Source organism: Melospiza georgiana, chromosome 8, assembly GCF_028018845.1.
Source record: "Melospiza georgiana isolate bMelGeo1 chromosome 8, bMelGeo1.pri, whole genome shotgun sequence".
In the NCBI taxonomy this organism is placed as follows: domain Eukaryota; kingdom Metazoa; phylum Chordata; class Aves; order Passeriformes; family Passerellidae; genus Melospiza; species Melospiza georgiana.
In genome coordinates, this window is record NC_080437.1 from 33,329,408 (window position 1) to 33,346,632 (window position 17,225).

Genomic DNA, 17,225 nt, shown 5'->3' on the forward strand with positions numbered 1-17,225 from the left:
GGAAGATGACTCTGATCCTGGAGGAGCAATGATCTGCACAAAATTATGGACATCTGGTGAGAAGAATTGTGTTTAACATAGAGGGGACTGGGTAGAACCTCTGTTTTGGGGATTTTCATGTGTTCGTGTGCATTATATTTTAAAGTAAAGCTGAAAAAAATGGAAGAAAATAAGCTGAAATTTCAAAGAGTAAATTGATTCACATTAGTTTTTTATTGAGCTGGCAGTAGCCAGGATAACCATCCTAAACACTGCATTTGTCAGTAGCAATATTTTATGTTTCTAATCTCACATGATCTCACCGTGGGATGAAAGTCCTTTGGAATAAACCAGTTTGATCCTGACACGGGACTCACCAATCAGCATTTAAGAACGTGCTGCTTTTTATTTGCATTAGGCTGTCTGACCAGTTTTCTCACAAGCCCAGTGGATTAAATTTTACTTCCCATTTCCTCAGCAGAGATGCAGTATCAGAGAGCTTTTTCTCTTGTTTACCTTTGGAGCAGACGGTTCTCGGTCTTCTGGTTCCCTGCAGAGCAGCCAGAGCCAGCTCAGATGCTGCAGTAGTTTCTCTAGGAAGTCATGGTAATGCACAGCTTCTTTTTGTTCACTTTTGGACTAATTTTTACTGGAAACCTTTTTTGGATAAAAGGTAAGCTTTCTTTTTTTTACATGTTCAGAAAGTTTTCTCCAAGTCTGCTTGGACACTGATTGTACTCATGCAAACCTTTGACACTGTGCCACAGCTCTCTCTGTGCAGCCCTGCTCATTGAGAGAATCTTGGAAAAGATTATAGGTTGAAACTTTTTATAGTTGAGCTCTTTTTGGGGTTTTTTCCTCCTGGATGTCATAGGTATGTAAATCCATCATTGTCTGGTTGTGACAACTGCAGTTGCTGTCACTCTCACCATTAGTAGGGATGGTAGGAAAACATTTCTTCTTCTCTGATGTGAGGGAAATTCCTCCAATTTCATTGGAATTTTTCATTAATTCATCTCCATTTATGATTTGGCTTCACATTTTAGATTTAAGTGTAACACCTGAAATGTTTCTTAGAAAGTGGTACTTTTATGACGTGCATCAAAGATGGTTTCCTGCTTTCAGGTGTCAAAATGTGAATTGTTAAAAGAGCATCTCCGTGGTTAGTTCAACATACACTTGACTCATGAAACAAAATGAATTTTGTGATTTAGATAATAAAATTATTGAAGATTAAGAGCAAAATCACAACATGAAGGGCTGATATTCTTTTCAGATCAGTTTGCTAATATCAGCTTCCACATTTTGATTGCAATTGCAGCCTGTACTGTTAAATATATGCTACCTGCACCTAGCTTTTAAAAAACCTGATGCTATCTAACAGGTAGAGATCATCATTACACTGGAGAAACCTCCTCACTTTGAATGGCTGGTTGTGTGACTTTTGTGCAATTATGAATTCCTTTCACAGGAATGGGGAAGCTGAGGGTGACTTTGTACTACTGTAAATGTGAAGAAATCTCTTTGTTTCCTTATAAAAGAACAACTTAATAAGGAAGAAACCACTTCCATTGTTATTATTGTTGATTCTGTTTAAAAGCAATGGTTGTGTCTCTGTTGATCAAACCAGTTGATGAGCAGACAGGAAAAGGAAGATTAATTCAACTTTACACAATTTTTTAAAGTCACTGGAGGTTGTTTTTGTCTTTATAAACCCACTTACCTGAAACCAGACACTTGGCAGCCTTCTTATCTTTAGCTTCCTGCATTTGCCTGTTGTTCTGGAGATAATTCTGATATCATGTAAAAGGCTACAAACCTTTTGCAAAGATCTGACTGTTGCTAGAACAAACAAAACGCAAGATTAGCAATGGCAGGAGGCAGCGTGGTGAGCCACGTTTTCTAAGGAAGGGAAGGGAAGGGAAGGGAAGGGAAGGGAAGGGAAGGGAAGGGAAGGGAAGGGAAGGGAAGGGAAGGGAAGGGAAGGGAAGGGAAGGGAAGGGAAGGGAAGGGAAGGGAAGGGAAGGGAAGGGAAGGGAAGGGAAGGGAAGGGAAGGGAAGGGAAGGGAAGGGAAGGGAAGGGAAGGGAAGGGAAGGGAAGGGAAGGGAAGGGAAGGGAAGGGAAGGGAAGGGAAGGGAAGGGAAGGGAACAAATTGTATCCAGAGCACAACTAAAAGTATTCCTTATTCAGGACAATGGAAAAAGGAGAAGGCTAGCTGCACCAATTATCTGTGGTACATCAGGTTAAAAGTGTCAGTCATGGAGGAAAAAATGATAAAGTCACAAAGTTAATAATCCAGAATATGAGAGAATTAAGATTTTGTTTAAATGCTTTGATAGTTTTTCTTTGTGTGCCCCAGAATAGCCCAGCTTCAATCTGAAGTAACTTTTTTCAAAGTTTGATCATTCCTGAGCTCTTCACTCTTTCTCCATTTCTGGCTGGATCAGAGTAGGCTTTTGGCTATCACCACTGTGCAGGTGCCAACATAATGCCTTATTCTTTCTGATTCTTTACCAATTTCAAACTTTATTTTCAGGTGGATCCTCTGAACACACATCCAGACTTTCTACATTAGAAATAATCATTCCTCGAAGTCTGACAGGCAGAGAGAAACATCCCCCATTTTCTCACGAGGTTTGTTATTCTGATTTTCTTTTTTTTCTGATTGTTGATGCTGTCCTTCATTACACATACACACAATATATGGTATAAAGAGATTTTTGTAATGAAATGTTCCCCACTCTCACTCTTCTGAATCTTAGTGTTTTCAGCTAGTTTTAAGTAAATTTGTTCCCACAAAGGTCTGTGATTGTACTCTGAGTGCCTTCCAAACTTCTAATCCTGTTAATGACCCTGTAAGACAGAAGTGAGAAGGGACATGAAGCATATTTTCATTTCTTCTGAGTCAGATTAGATGTTGAACCTGAGCTAACATCCACGCTGTCCATGTTCTGCTCTTTGGATAAGAACCAGAGGATTTCAGCCATGTGGCACCCAAAGGATAAAAATGGTCCCACAGAGTGGCACAGGTTAAGAGATGAGTTAAAAGAGAAACCTGAGCCTTAATTCTTCAGTCCTGAGGTCACTCACCTTTGTGCCAGATGCTGAGTTCATTTACTGAAATAACTGTTAATGAAACAACATTAGTCATCTTTGTGCAAGCAAATTAGGGGATAAAAGACTGGGACTCGTTTATCTGATTTACATAAGGAGTGTCACAAAGCACGATGTGGTACTGAGCAAAGAGTGCATTCAGGGACTGTGCCCTCCTGTCTAAATGAAAATATAGATTCATAGAATTTGCACTTTACATAGGAGAGAATGTTCACTTTGCTGTTGAGAGTTTGAAATATGAGAGTTAGGAATCTTGTGATTTTTTACTTAAAACCTACACAGTAGCTGAGCCTCTCTTGTCAAGCAAAACATGGAATAAACACAACCAAATAGAAAAATCACCTAATTAAGTGATATATTTTCTTTTGTTTTCAGGAGCATTCAGATGACAATCTTTCTTACTCAGTTAAAACCAGAAATGGAACATACCTCCTAAAGCTGAAGAGAAATAAGTATGTGATAGAGTGTTCTAAGGAATTGTCTTGTTTCGGGGTTAGTTGCATACAGAGAAGAATTTTTATACTGGAAAAATTCAGAAGAAACCATTTAAATGTCAGATTGTAGCAACTATATTTAACAACTCTGTATTTAACAACTCTGTTAAATACTGGTAAATATAGTGTCTCTGTTATGGTAATATCTTGTAAATAGAAGGGAATAAAAGTTTTTCTAGCTTTGAAGAAATTAATTTTGACTATTTTTTTATTAGCAGTGCAAGACAAAACATTTCAGAAAATCCTTAGGAAAAGTTAGAATTCAGTTCAATATTAGTTTTTTATTAGCAGGTCATAGGGATTTTAGCTCTGTTGTATTTTAAGAAATGTTTCTGTTTCTCTTATTCCTCATTCCTGAGCCTGTAATAGGCCAGGTCCTTATGCAACTGTGTTTGCTTAGATTCCTTTCTATGGATATTTTAGTTAAAATAAATGTTTCAAGATAACTTATTTTCCAAAAATTCCAGCTTGTTTTAAAGTATTTTGTTTCATGTGCTTGGGTTTTAATAATAATTTAGCACTGAGTGTGCTGGTAACAGAATGTAGCACTTACCAGGACCCTTGACTCATTTCTTGTTTTTAGACCATTAAAAGAGCAGTAGTTTATTTTTGTTTCCAGAAAACTTCTCAGTGACAACTTTAAGCTGTACACATATGGGGAAAATGGGAAACTGCAGGCAACACCATCCAAAAATGAGGTATTGTACATAATAAAACTTCCCCTTTGGGGCAGAATTTTTTCTCAAAAACCAGGAGAGCCAAGAAAAAATAGATTTGCTGGGAATGAGACTTTGGTGAGTTTTCACAGTGGAGCATTTCTGTTTGACAGTTACCAGTGATCTAAAGATGAGGTTCAGGGGGACTGGGCTGTTTGTGGGGTGCAGCCCCCCTGTTCCCCAAGGTGTGAAAGATTTCCCAGGAGATTATGCCCGGCCTGAATTTCAGCCATCTTTGCATAATATGCAAGTTAAAGTGCAATGGCAGCATCAAAGCTCTGTAGTTTTTCAATCCTGTATCAAATAAGCCTTATAAATACTTCTAAATTTAATTTCATCTTTAAACTCCACATGAGCTCAGTGAGACTTAATTGGGTGGTTTGTGCATGAAAGATCTCCTCAGAGCAGTTCTTAAGCAGGATGAGCAATGTAGATTAAAAATATAAACATATTTTATAAATTTATAAAAATACTATGAAAATTTATAAAAATCTAAAAGATGGTGATGAGTTAAACTAAAAAGCTGGCTGTGTTCTAGAACCAAGGGACCAAAGGCTACTTTAGGTACTCATGTCAGGGGATATTCTCCTCCAAGAAAGTCAGGATCACTTTCCAAGTAGGGAGCTCTGTAAATTTCTAACAGCCAGCCCTGATGTCATGGAAATAATGTGGTTAGTTAGAAAATTAGTTTGCAGTTGAAGGCAGCCACCTTGTTGTGTCACTAATGATGTGGGTTTGTTCCTTTCAGACACACTGTTATTATCATGGCACTGTTGAAGGAATTGCTGACTCCACACTTGCTCTTAGCACATGTGATGGCCTTAGGTATTGCCTCTTCCTATTTTTTTTTTAATATTTCACCTTTTGATGAAGCTGAAACTCATTAAAGCTTTTATAGTTGCCCTCAACTCCCACTTTTTCTCCTCTTTTCCAAAATTCCTGCACGGAAAAAAAGATAATATGAGAGAAATTGTAATAAATGTAGGGAGAAACTGGGCATAACCTGAGGCTTCCAGATGTGAGTGTTGTGACCAGAGATACCTTTGTAGAAAAAAAATCTTACCTTGATGAAGCTTTTGTTGAACTTAAAACACTCCTGCAAACAACTCTGTTTTATGAATGGGCACCTTTCAAAAGACAAACCATTTTCATGAAAAAAATTTGTCCAAATTTGAACTGGTTTTTGTGTTTCAAATACAATAAAATCACAAATGGGATAAAATTCACCCATGGCAGTTCTTTAAATGATCAGAGGGCTGAAAGGACCCTTTGCATCAGCTCTGTACCCACAATCCAGACTCATTTACTAACAATTTACTAACAATAGTAACATTTACTATTGGCTTCATTCTCTTTTTTTTCTTCCTTTTCTAACTGATTCAAGAAGCCCACACTGGTTGAGTATTTTAAATAAGTTCTGTTTAGTCTTTTATTATCTTTTATTGTAAAAGACTGAATTGTGTTTTATTAATATGTATATTAATATTATTTCAAATAATTTATTTCAATGTAGTGTCTAAGTTTCCAGCTGTTATTCATTCATCTAGTCATAACCAAGAGGGAAAAATGATGAAATAATGTTTTATTCTATTATGATTATTAGGGGAATTCTCTACATTGGAGGCAGATGGTATGGAATGGAGCCCCTGAACACATCCAGCACATTTGAACATGTGCTTTATGGACTGGAAGATGAGCAGGGTATCCCCTTCCACTGTGGGGTGCTGAAGGGCAGCCTGGAGCATGAGATGTTTGTGAAGCCATCTGTGAAATACACATTTTCATCAAACAGTACCTCCAGCAGGGACAGGCTCCTCAGGGTAAATGTATTTCTGTTTCTCCCTTGAGCTGCGCTCCAAGGCATCTCCAGGGCTCTTGCTGGACATTTCCTTGTGGCCTTTCCATGGACACCAGGCTGGTGGGAGCCCTGCTGAGGAAATCCTGGAGCAGAAGATCAGCGCAGTGAGATCTCACCCAGCAGGGTCTGGCCAGGGCAGCTGTGGGCAGGACATGCAATGCACAAGCTGCCATTGAGCTCATGCATGCCAGTGTCTGACCTGCTGTGAATTACTGACACAGAGACGTTTGTGGGGTAATCTGACACAAATTGAGGCCACGTTACAAAATGCAGCATTGCAAACTCATTATGTTAATTTGCTGTGCTTTCTCATTTGCAGGAGAAGCGAGCTGTCCTGCCCCAGAAAAGCTATGTAGAGTTATTTGTGGTTGTGGATCACAACAGGGTAATTATATTATCCAACACTAAATACATTTTATTGTTTTGATCATTTTTCTTCTCTGACATTGTTATGGTATTTTACAGTTTTTGCTGAAGAATTCCGATTCTGCTGCAGTGCAAAAGGAAACAGTGGAGCTCATTAATTATGTTGATGGGGTAGGTGAGATAAATTGCCTGGATTCAACATTTTCTATTTTATGATAGTGTTCAGAAGAGCAGCTTTCTTTCCCAAAAGATATGTTTAGGTACTTTCATAAAGTTTTCAGTCATACTTCATTTTATATTCTAAATCTTTTTATTTAGTTTACAATTTATAAATATTTTATACTTCACTTACAATTACAATTATCATATATTGAGTTTCAAAGAAACTGAAGTTATGTCCTGGTCACTATGTTCAGCTTATTGTTTACTCAGTAGTAATTGAGTCACCTTTCAGAATTCCATCAGAACAGCTAAGGGACATTAATTATCCTTTTTTTTCAGATGTATAGTGCATTAAACATCCAGATTGTTTTGGTTGGATTAGAGATTTGGACAGATACCAACCACATAGCTGTGATGGATGGTTCAGCTGGGGATGTGCTGAGTAGATTTGTTTCTTGGAGACAGAAGGATCTCCTGAAGCGCTCAAGAAATGACGTTGCTCACCTCATAATGTAAGTTTGCATCCAGTGGCAAAACCAGCCATGCTGCCAATGTTAATGTATATGATTTGGGGCTTGTATATTCATTAAATTATAGCTGGAGTAAAATTCTCTGCACTTCCAAAATGGTTTAACCTGGAAAAATGACAAGAAAGTCTAATGGATTCTTAAGAGTTAATCAGCTCCAGGGACAGGGTGACCTCCAGAGGTCCCTTCCCTCCTTGGCCTTTCTGTAATTGAGTGCACTGACACAGCAGACTTAAGGGCTTGATCATTATTTTCAAGCTTTTATTCAGATATTCATTATTAATTAGAATAAAACCCTGCTGTGGTGATAAATTCCTTCTTGACTTCAGGAAGACCAAATTTTGCCTTGCAATATTTCTTTCCAAATGATCAGTGTCTTTTAGTAGAAATCATGAACTTTGAACCCATCTCTAACACCACCTCCAAACTGCTCTTGTTGCAGAGGGAGAAGCTCTTTCAGTGGATCCATTGGAATGGCTTTTGTGGGCTCTGTGTGCTCACATGTCCAGGGAGGGTCAATCAGCACTGTGAGTACATCATCATTTGGGTATGGAAGAAATTGGCCCTGGTCCTTGGCCTATTTTCACCCTGGTCATGGAGTTGGCTCATTTCTTTCATGGTCTTTTTTACTTAAAGAGTTGTGCTTTTTTTATATCTTTTTTTATTTTTTCTTAAGTATTTCCCAATTTCTTTGTCAAATTCCAGCCTATTTGGCTCATTTAATCTTCAACAAATCCCTTTGGTCATCTTTTGTGATTCATCAAACTCAATATTGCATAATCTCATCCTTATACAATTGAAGTTTATAACCACAGAGGTTGGGATTGGAATGCAACTACAAAATAATCTTTAAATAAATAGAAAGTGAACATAATGCACTGTAGTGTCAAGTGTCTGGAATTCCTCACAATAGGACTGTAAGCAGGCAAAATTTTTTTAAAAAATTAGTACAAAACTATTTTTATTCCCACCCTTGGGGCAGAACCTGTAACTGCAGAGGTTCCTGTCCTTAAAGTATGGATGCCACAATATTGTGGACAATCTCAGAAGCAGATCCTGTTCTTTGCCACTACATTTGTTGTTGAAGACTCCTTTGAAATCAATGTCTAACAGTGTTAAAATAGAACAGAATCACAGAATAAAACCTCCAATGGTGATCCAGACCAGCTGCCAACTTCTTATCCAGAATGTGATCCTCAGGGAAGGAGTGGCAGAATCTGGCCCTACCTGAAAATAAAATTACAAATTTTCAGTCCTTGCTGCTTTCACCTTGCAATACAATTTGGTATCCTGCCTTCACAGTCCCTGAGAGCTTTGTGGTGGGAGTAAATCACTGGGTACAGACAGTGTTTTCCACAGTTTCACTGTTTGAAACTTGATTCTCTTTATTAGCTGAATCATGACAAAATGTTGCGGCACACCACAGTGGTGGCACACGAGCTGGGGCACAACCTGGGAATGAAACATGATGACAAGAGGTGTCCTGCAAACTATATCATGCACAGCACAGATAAGTAAGATTTCCACTTATTTTATTTCAATAATTTATTTTGTTTGCAGTGACTATGCCTTACAAGCTGTGAAACTCCTGTGAATCTGGAAGAGCTTTAGTGGATGGGGAGTTGTTTGAAAAATTTGATCACAGAGGTGGAGTGACTGACTTAGTATGTGACATCATTTTAATTTACATGAAATTTCATCTTTTTTCTGACCCCATCATTCTTATTTGTAACATTCCTAAAAACATATTTGGACTTAATTAATTTTTTTTAATAATAATGTCTTGCTGGGGTTTTTTCACCCTGTTGAGAATGTTTACATGTACTCACTGGGTTTGTGCAAATATGCAACAAATTATTTACCAGTTAATTAAAAAAAAAAAACAACTTATTGTCTTACATTTACTTCAGTTCATTTATTCTTTGGCTTCCCCTTAAGAGAAAAAGATCATAATATTTTATTTATCTCCAATTGTATTAATAATCAGGGTAACTGAACACTGGACAAAACTACTCTAGGAAGGGGCATTCCTCAGTTCTTAGGGACTCCAAATTAAGATGAATGTTTTCCTGAGAATATTTTTAATTAAACATTTTTACACTCAGTATAGAATTTCTGAGGCCTGTTTCATACAGGACACCAGAGTAGACAATCTCTGGCCTCTAAAAGCATTCATATTAATATAGTATTTTAAACTTCTGGTACTGCACTTTAATGCAAAGTAAAATAAAATTAACTGGTTTATGATCTCCTAGCATTATGAAATACAGTATTTATTATGGAACAACAATATTTTAAGAGCTTGAGTTGCATGTTCTCCTGTAAGCAAAATATTTATAATAATCCAATATTATCCTTTCCAGTGGATCCAGGAATTTCAGCACCTGCAGTGCTGATGATTTTGAGGCCTTTATTCTAGGTGGAGGAGGAAACTGCCTTAGAAATCCTCCCAAAACAAGCAATGTGTACAAAGAACCTGTCTGTGGTAATAATGTGGTGGATAAAAATGAAGAATGTGACTGTGGCAAACCACAGGTAATGCATCAAATTGAGATGGATACTTGTTGTACATTATATTATATCATATCATATCATATCATATCATATCATATCATATCATATCATATCATATCATATATCATATTGTTCTATATAATACTGGCTTAATTGCATTATTATCTGAGGAGTTTTCCTTCTAATTTTGCATTTTTGCAAGCAATATCAAAATAAATGTTAGTAAAAGTTTAAAATCATGCTTTGATTTTGATGTGGACTCAGTTAAGGGCTGTTGGACTGCACAAAGCATTGAGACACTGCTGAGAAAGAAGTGAAATTCTTGTGTGTGAGACACCACTAGGTTTTGTGCTGGTTTAGCATCATGGATATTTCTGTTCCATGACAGAGACTGTTTATCTATAGAACATGGACAGGTTTGTCAACTGCAACCCTTCACCTTTTCCTACACAAAATGACTTTTAAGAGTCACATTTGCATTGTCAAAATGTCCCTCCAAGAACAGGAGGTATTGGCTCATTCTTCAGAAGGTAAAAGTGTCTCAAAAAAGGCAGCAATAAATCAAAAGGTTGCCAGCAAGCCCTGGTTCCATTGGCATCCCTGTGCCACAGCCCATCCAAACTGGTGATTTTCTGCTGACTAGTACAAACAGAAGACAGCAGCAATATCTGCTGGTTCTTTTTACAGCAAGAAAATGTGAGAATCTGACACAGTTATTTAACCTTTGCCTTGTCCATCCGCGTGGGCTGGTGAGTACTTTCCTGGGTGTGTAAATAAAACACTATCCCCTTTCCATGTTGTCAGGAATGCTCCAACCCCTGCTGTGATGCTGCCACCTGCAAACTCACCCCTGGCTCCCAGTGTGCTCAAGGACTGTGCTGCAAAAACTGCAAGGTGGGCAATGCTTTATTAAACTCAATTGTTACTGTTCATTGGCATTTTTTAGTGGTTGAAAACAGCTATCCTAGTCCTCTTGACATATTTTCAAATGACATTGACTAGTAAGAGAGTATGAAAGAAGAGAATTTGTCTTATAAATCTTCTCAGTTGTTTTTGTTTCACTCTAGAACTTCCTCTGTTGCAATACTGAAAGTGTTCTCCCTCTTTGGTCTAGTTTAAAGTGGCAGGAGCAGAGTGCAGAGCCAAACAAGATGCCTGTGATCTCCCTGAGTACTGCAATGGAAGCACTGCCTACTGCCCAGATGATGTTTACATCATGAATGGCCACCCCTGCAGCAACAGCAAGGCTTATTGCTACTATGGGGTGTGCCAGAGCTTTGATGCACAGTGTGAATCCATCTATGGCAAAGGTAGGCTTGGCATTTAATATAAACCCATTTGTAGGCTCCTGATAAACATTTCAAATTTTTCTTTCTGGTGTTTTTCAGACACCTTACTGAGATTCACTATTTTTTTTTTTTTTTTTGTACAGGGGCACGAAAAGCACCTGATATATGCTTTGAAAAAGCAAATATTAAAGGAGATAGGTTTGGAAACTGTGGGATGAAAGGTGGAGTGTACAAGAAATGCCCTGTCCAGTAAGTCACCACCAAATAAAAGTTAACCTTAAAATCTTCAATGTAAAAAAATATGTTTGTTACGAAGTCTTAAAATGAGAGATTTAAAAGAATATTTTTTTCAAATGCAAGCTAAAAAGCTGGAATGGATTTGCACTGATCCTGATTTTAAAGCAAGCTAAAAAGTTGGATTGGATTTGCACTGATCCTGACTAAAAGCTGGAATGGATTACAGTGATCCTGATTTTGGTCTGTTCACCTTGTCTCAGAGTATCCTTCATTCCCAACAGGCACAGTCTGTGTGGGAAGCTGCAGTGCACCTCTGTCAGTCTCCAGAACCTCCCAGCCTGGAGTGTTGTCAATAATGCCTCTGGGGTTTTGTGCTGGTCCTCTGACTTTGACCTAGGATCAGATATCCCCGATCCTGCCCAAGTTCATGATGGTACAGCCTGTGGAGAGAACAAGGTAAGAGGAACCACAGCAGCCTGACAGAATATACTCCATGTGGAAGGTTCTGAACTTCCAAAAATATTCCCTGGCTCTCTTGTTCATATGATATAACACAATAAAAATCTTTTGGGATTAATACATGCAAACAGTTAATTAGCTCTTCAAAAAACTGGGATGCTACATTATCAAATTAGTCCATCAAAGTGCATCCACAGAGTTAAGCAAACCTGAGACAAATAAAGTTAGAAAATTCTGAAATACTGAATGTTGTATCAGTCCTTTTTCTTAACATGTAAGTGAAAGCTTGTAAACGTATGCACTTATATAGTATATTTATAAAAGGATGGGAATTTTTAAAGTTTTGTGTTTGCAAGACACTAATTACTTGTTGCAGGCCTGTTTAGGTTTTGAATGTCTTGATGCAAGATTTCTGGGCTACAGCTGTGATGTAAAGGAGAAGTGTAATAATAATGGGGTGAGTAGATGGTGCTTTGTGTCCTGTTTCTAGACTGTGCAAATTCCCTGCTTTTAAGCAACAACCAAGCAGGTGGGTTTGCTTTTTCCTGATCTGTATTAAAAGTTAAATCCACTTTTTTTACCTGTAATTTGCCAGAACACTGGAAACCCCTTAGCACTAACATTGAGAGGCATTTTGTCTCAATTTCCCAAGGGAATTTTTTTTAATATTACCGAGCTGGTGAATTACAAAAGGAAAATATTCCTCTGAGGATGATGATCTGGTAATTCCTGATTTATATATGTCTCTGTGAAAAATCAAAATGGAGTCCAAAAGTTGTAAAACTAAGAAGGTTTCTGCACTGTGATGAATTGCAGGCAGATAACACAAATGTTAATATAGAGAGAATTACCACGGGGTATCAGAATCCCCCAGTGGTTTGGGGTGCTATGGAGGGGCAGAGCTTATTCCCAGTTAATATTTCATGTATCTCCATGCAATACTATGCAGTATTTTTTACTTCCACATGCAATTCCATGCATGGAGCTCCAAATCCATGCCAAAGGTTTGAGTGGCCACTCTCGGGGAGGTGTTGTTTGACTAATGAGGTGTTGTTTGACTAATCCCTGTGTTTGGGCTGCAGGGGTGTGACAGCCCTGGGGGCTGTCCCTGCCTGACTCACGAGTCGCTTTTGTTTGAGCTGTAGGTGTGTAACAACAACGGGAACTGCCACTGCAACCCGGGATGGGCCCCTCCTTTCTGCAACCAGTCTGGCTACGGCGGCAGCATTGACAGTGGCCCAGCTCACAGAGGTAGGACACTGAAACTGGCCCTCATTCTGCCCCAGGGACTGAGAAATAACCTACTAAAAACATAAAAATAATCTACTAATAACATAAAAACAATCTACTAATAACATTAAAAAAATCTACTAATAGCACACTAATGTTTTTTTCTGTTCCATGAGATCCAAGTCCTGGACTGACTCAAAGAACAAACATTATTATTTGGTAATGAAGTAGCTTTTGCTGGCCTTTACAAACAAAATGTTTTCCATCTCTTTGTCTAGAAGCAAAGTTCATAATCTGTAGTTTTCTGAGGAAAATCTCTGTTACTTTCTGCAGAACTTCATTGGATTTTACTAAATTTGTACTTTGGGAAAGGGAAAAAACTTTTTGTATTTATTAAAAGTTTAGGAAAGCAAACATGCAGAGCACTTGTGGTAAGCAAATAAAAAACGAATTTGTCTGCTTCAGAATTATTGAAAACATTTTATGGAAAAGGAAAAACACTGCATATACATAGGGTGGGCAAGGCAGAAAGAACTTGTAATACCATAAAGCCAAATCCTATTTTTCTGATTGCAACATGTTATAAATTTCAGTGAAACTGTTAATGCTATTCTGCAACAATTTGAAGATTGTACTGTGTAAAACAAAAAGAGGTTTTAATAGCTTTTAAATTATTTAAAATTCTATGATTTCAATTCTTTTTCCCTAGATACATCACTTCGGGATGGGCTGCTGATTTTCTTCCTCCTGGTGCTGCCTGTAGCCATCCTCATTGCAGTAGCAGTGTTTAAACGTGATGCAATAAGGAGAAAACTTTGCAGGAAAAGCAGAGGACAGCACAGGTATTTCCCTTCTCACAGGTGCTATTCCAGCATGAGATTGTGCCCCAGGGCAGTGCAGCAAGGCTTTATCTACACAAAATATTGCACACCTCCTGCAGGACAAGCTGCCCTGCTAACAGCAGCAGTGGGGAGTTAACAGCCCATCCCTGCTCCTTGGAGGTGCAATCCAGACACTCCACTTGTCTGTTCTCAAGCATTTTTTCCCCAAATCCATTGCACTTTCCTAATTTTTGTTGATAATTTTATTGTATAAACACAGGGGCAGAGCATATTGAAATTGCTGTCGAGTCCAGAGCAGGATGGACTCAAAGCAGAGCCCAGAGCTCTGAGCTGTAGCTCTGTCCTTGGAAAATGCTGCACCCCTGAAGGATTCCTGATGATGTGGTTTCTGTTTCAGGGATAGCAATGGGCAGGAACCAAAGCAAGGCAACAGAGCAAGTCATGAAACAGGAAACAATCAGGTAAAATAGATGGAGACTTGGATTATTTCATGTTGGGTAATCCAGACTGCACAGAGCCTTTTCCCCAAAGCATTAATCATGGCTTTGTGACTTTCTGATACATTGAAACCACCTCTGTTATTTCTTTGGCCAAACACTGGGGACGCTGCTTAGCCAGGCTGTGGGTTTAGTTCTGATAAAACAGAATAAAAATTATCAAAACAAAATGTTGCAAGAGAATATGAAGAAAGTCCCAGCAAATGACAGCCAGTTCTAAAATGGCATTAGCTTAATACTGAAAATTTACCTACACTTTGTGTTTTCTGCTAACCTCATTTTTTGCAATGTCTTTTCCAGCCTGCTGCATCCAGTCACAATATTTTTACCATATTGCATTTTCCTGGTACAAGGTTTGTAGTGTTTAAAACCTTCTTCACTTAATCTTCCCTATGTTTAAAACCTTCTTCACTTCATCTTCCCTATGTTTATGTTGCTGTAAGTGAAGTTATTGATGTCCCGTGTCCTGCTTAGGGGGATTTTTCATGCAGCATCATGAAATAGATTAAAGATTAGATTAGATTTAATTAATAGATAAATTAAGTTTAAATTAATTAGGTTAATTAATATATTAATTAGATTTAATTAACAGATTTTTCATCCAGCATCAAGCATAGATTAAAGGCTTGAAGGAAAAATGTTGGCATAAACACAGGTAAATGCTGCACGGGAGAGGAAGGGGCAGAGAGAATTGGGTGGAAATGATAGAAACTGCTTAAAAATGGTAAAGAACCAGTTTGGAAATGTCAGGTGTCTCAAGTCATGAGATACTAACCACAATGTGTTTTCCACTCTTCAGGCAGCCAGTCCAAACCCAGCCTCCTGCAGCTTCCTCAAGACCTCAGCGACCCCCAGTCCCACCTAGACCAATTGTCTGAGAACTCTCTTGGGAACCCTCGGCCAATTCTGACAAAAAACTGGCCTGAAAAACAAATGAAAGGATTTCAATGCTCCAGTGCTGTCCTTGTGCAGCCAAATTGCCTTTGGGAAGCAGGTCCCTCCTGGCCCTGGGTGCCAAGGGGCTCTGAGCACAGACTGGGCACACCCCAGGGTTTTGCTCCTTGCTGCTGGCTGTGTTTGTGCCTCCTCTACCTCAGTTTTACAGATCAGACCCTGGAGGTCATTGTGCACAGGAGTGAACCTGGGGGAGTGCCAGAGGACAGGACTGGCACTGCTGCCTCCCCCTCAGGCCACAGAGAAGTGAACTCTGCTGTTCACATCATTCAAAGATGGGAGATCTGCACTTTAACTCCTCTCCTCTCCTCTCCTCTCCTCTCCTCTCCTCTCCTCTCCTCTCCTCTCCTCTCCTCTCCTCTCCTCTCCTCTCCTCAGGACACTCAGGGTCTGCAGAGCCAGGTTTGGGGACAGTCCCTGTGCCCTGCCCTGACACCTGTGTCTTGGTTTGCAAAGCCAGGTCTCTGCTAAGGAAGGCAGGAGCCTCCCCTGAAATGGAAAATGTAAACCCCTCCCTCCAAATTGTTATAAATTTTAAATTAAGGGGCTCTCAGGCAAAAATATGGGAGCAGGAATAACAGTTCTTTGCTAGGGGAGAAAATAAAAAGAAAAAATAAACAACACAGTAAACCAAAACAACACTGCCAGAGTCAGAACACAACCTGACACCCTGTTGGCAGCAGTCCAGTTGGAATTGTGGCTGCAGAACTCCTGGAGTGCCACCAGCCCAGAGCCCACCTCTCACACCCCACCAGCCAGGTCAGCTTGCATTTCAGGTAATTTAAAAAAGTAACCTCACTTGAGGACACCAGGAACTCTGTGGGTCATGTCCTGAGTGTGAAAGGACCCATCCATGTCTGTTACAGAAAATGTGGGATATTGGGAACACCTCTGCAGCTGCACAGGGTTTACTGGGGGTGGCAGCTTGGCCTTTTCCCTACAAATTGATTCCACCACCAAAGGAACAGATTTAACTTTTGTCATTCTGAATGGGACAGTTAGAAACCAGCACTGGTTTCAAAGAGGATGTATGGAGGGAAAAAGATTTCCAAATAGGCTCCATCAAATGTCTCTGTGGGAGATGGATGCAGGAAATCCAGGGAAAGTCTCCACCAGCTGCAGTGCAGAGAGCACCTCACTGCCAAAACAGAGCTGTGGGTGTGCATCCTCCTTCCCTGGGCACTGCAGCACGCCCTGGCTGTGCTCATGCAAATCTCAGAGTGCAAACTGGGGAAAACAGTGAATAAATTACAGGGTGGCCTCACTGAGAGAATATTTCCAACCCTCAGATGGCCACATCACTGAAGAGCTGGAAAAAAGAACCCAAAAGAGATTGCTGGCAAAAAATCTGCGTCTTCCAAAGTGTCCTCTTCTTTGACCCCTCAGAATCTCAAACTGTTCTTATTAAATATCCCTGTCATTTAGACCTCAAGTATGATATAACATTGATTTTATTTATTACATGACAATTTAAAATAAATCCTCAGGGGCAGCACACGTGGTTGTATCTTTGTTTTGTGATCACCACAAAAGGCACCGCGGGGCACGGAGGAGGGCTCAGCCTTTGACACTCCAGGCGGAGCTAAAGAGAATTCTTGTGCTTATTGTGATGGCAGAATTGGGTAAAAAATGGGGAAAACCAGAACCAGGTAAAAAATGGGTAAAAGCAGAATTGGGTAAAAAATGGGTAAAAACCAGAACCGGGTAAAAGATGGGTAAAAGAAGAATTGGGTAAAAAATGGGTAAAACTACAAAGGGGTAAAAAAATAGGTCAAACCAGAACCAGAACCCGGTGAAAAATGGGTAAAAACCAGAACCGGCTAAAAGATGGGTAAGACCAGATTTGGGTAAAAAATGGGTAAAAGCAGAACGAGGTAAAAAATCGGTAAAAAACAGAATCGGTAAAAAATGGGTAAAAGCAGAATTGAGTAAAAAATGGGTCAAACCAGAACCGGGTGAAAAATGGGTAAAAGCAGAATTGGGTG

General features: G+C 39.2%; 1 protein-coding gene across 1 annotated transcript; it reads left to right on the forward strand.

The window, feature by feature from the left end:
* Nucleotides 1-582: 582 nt before the first annotated feature.
* LOC131086396 (disintegrin and metalloproteinase domain-containing protein 9-like) lies at nucleotides 583-15,164 on the forward strand. The gene is made up of 22 exons (XM_058029391.1): nucleotides 583-652; nucleotides 2,518-2,615; nucleotides 3,471-3,547; nucleotides 4,209-4,287; nucleotides 5,054-5,130; nucleotides 5,909-6,125; nucleotides 6,483-6,548; nucleotides 6,629-6,700; nucleotides 7,031-7,203; nucleotides 7,661-7,745; nucleotides 8,611-8,732; nucleotides 9,582-9,753; nucleotides 10,537-10,626; nucleotides 10,847-11,042; nucleotides 11,165-11,270; nucleotides 11,540-11,714; nucleotides 12,094-12,174; nucleotides 12,863-12,968; nucleotides 13,657-13,789; nucleotides 14,187-14,250; nucleotides 14,587-14,639; nucleotides 15,086-15,164. Exons 1-22 carry the CDS (start codon nucleotides 583-585, stop codon nucleotides 15,162-15,164), a joined length of 2,391 nt encoding a protein of 796 aa, XP_057885374.1.
* The last annotated feature ends 2,061 nt before the right edge of the window (nucleotides 15,165-17,225 follow it).

Excerpts from the sequence above, each read along its gene's own strand:
- LOC131086396 (XM_058029391.1), top strand. The coding sequence starts at position 583 with ATGGTAATGCACAGCTTCTTTTTGTTCACTTTTGGACTAATTTTTACT. Across the intron at positions 6,701-7,030 it reads TCATTAATTATGTTGATGGG|ATGTATAGTGCATTAAACAT; the intron begins GTAGGTGAGATA and ends CTTTTTTTTCAG. Across the intron at positions 14,251-14,586 it reads ATGAAACAGGAAACAATCAG|CCTGCTGCATCCAGTCACAA; the intron begins GTAAAATAGATG and ends TGTCTTTTCCAG.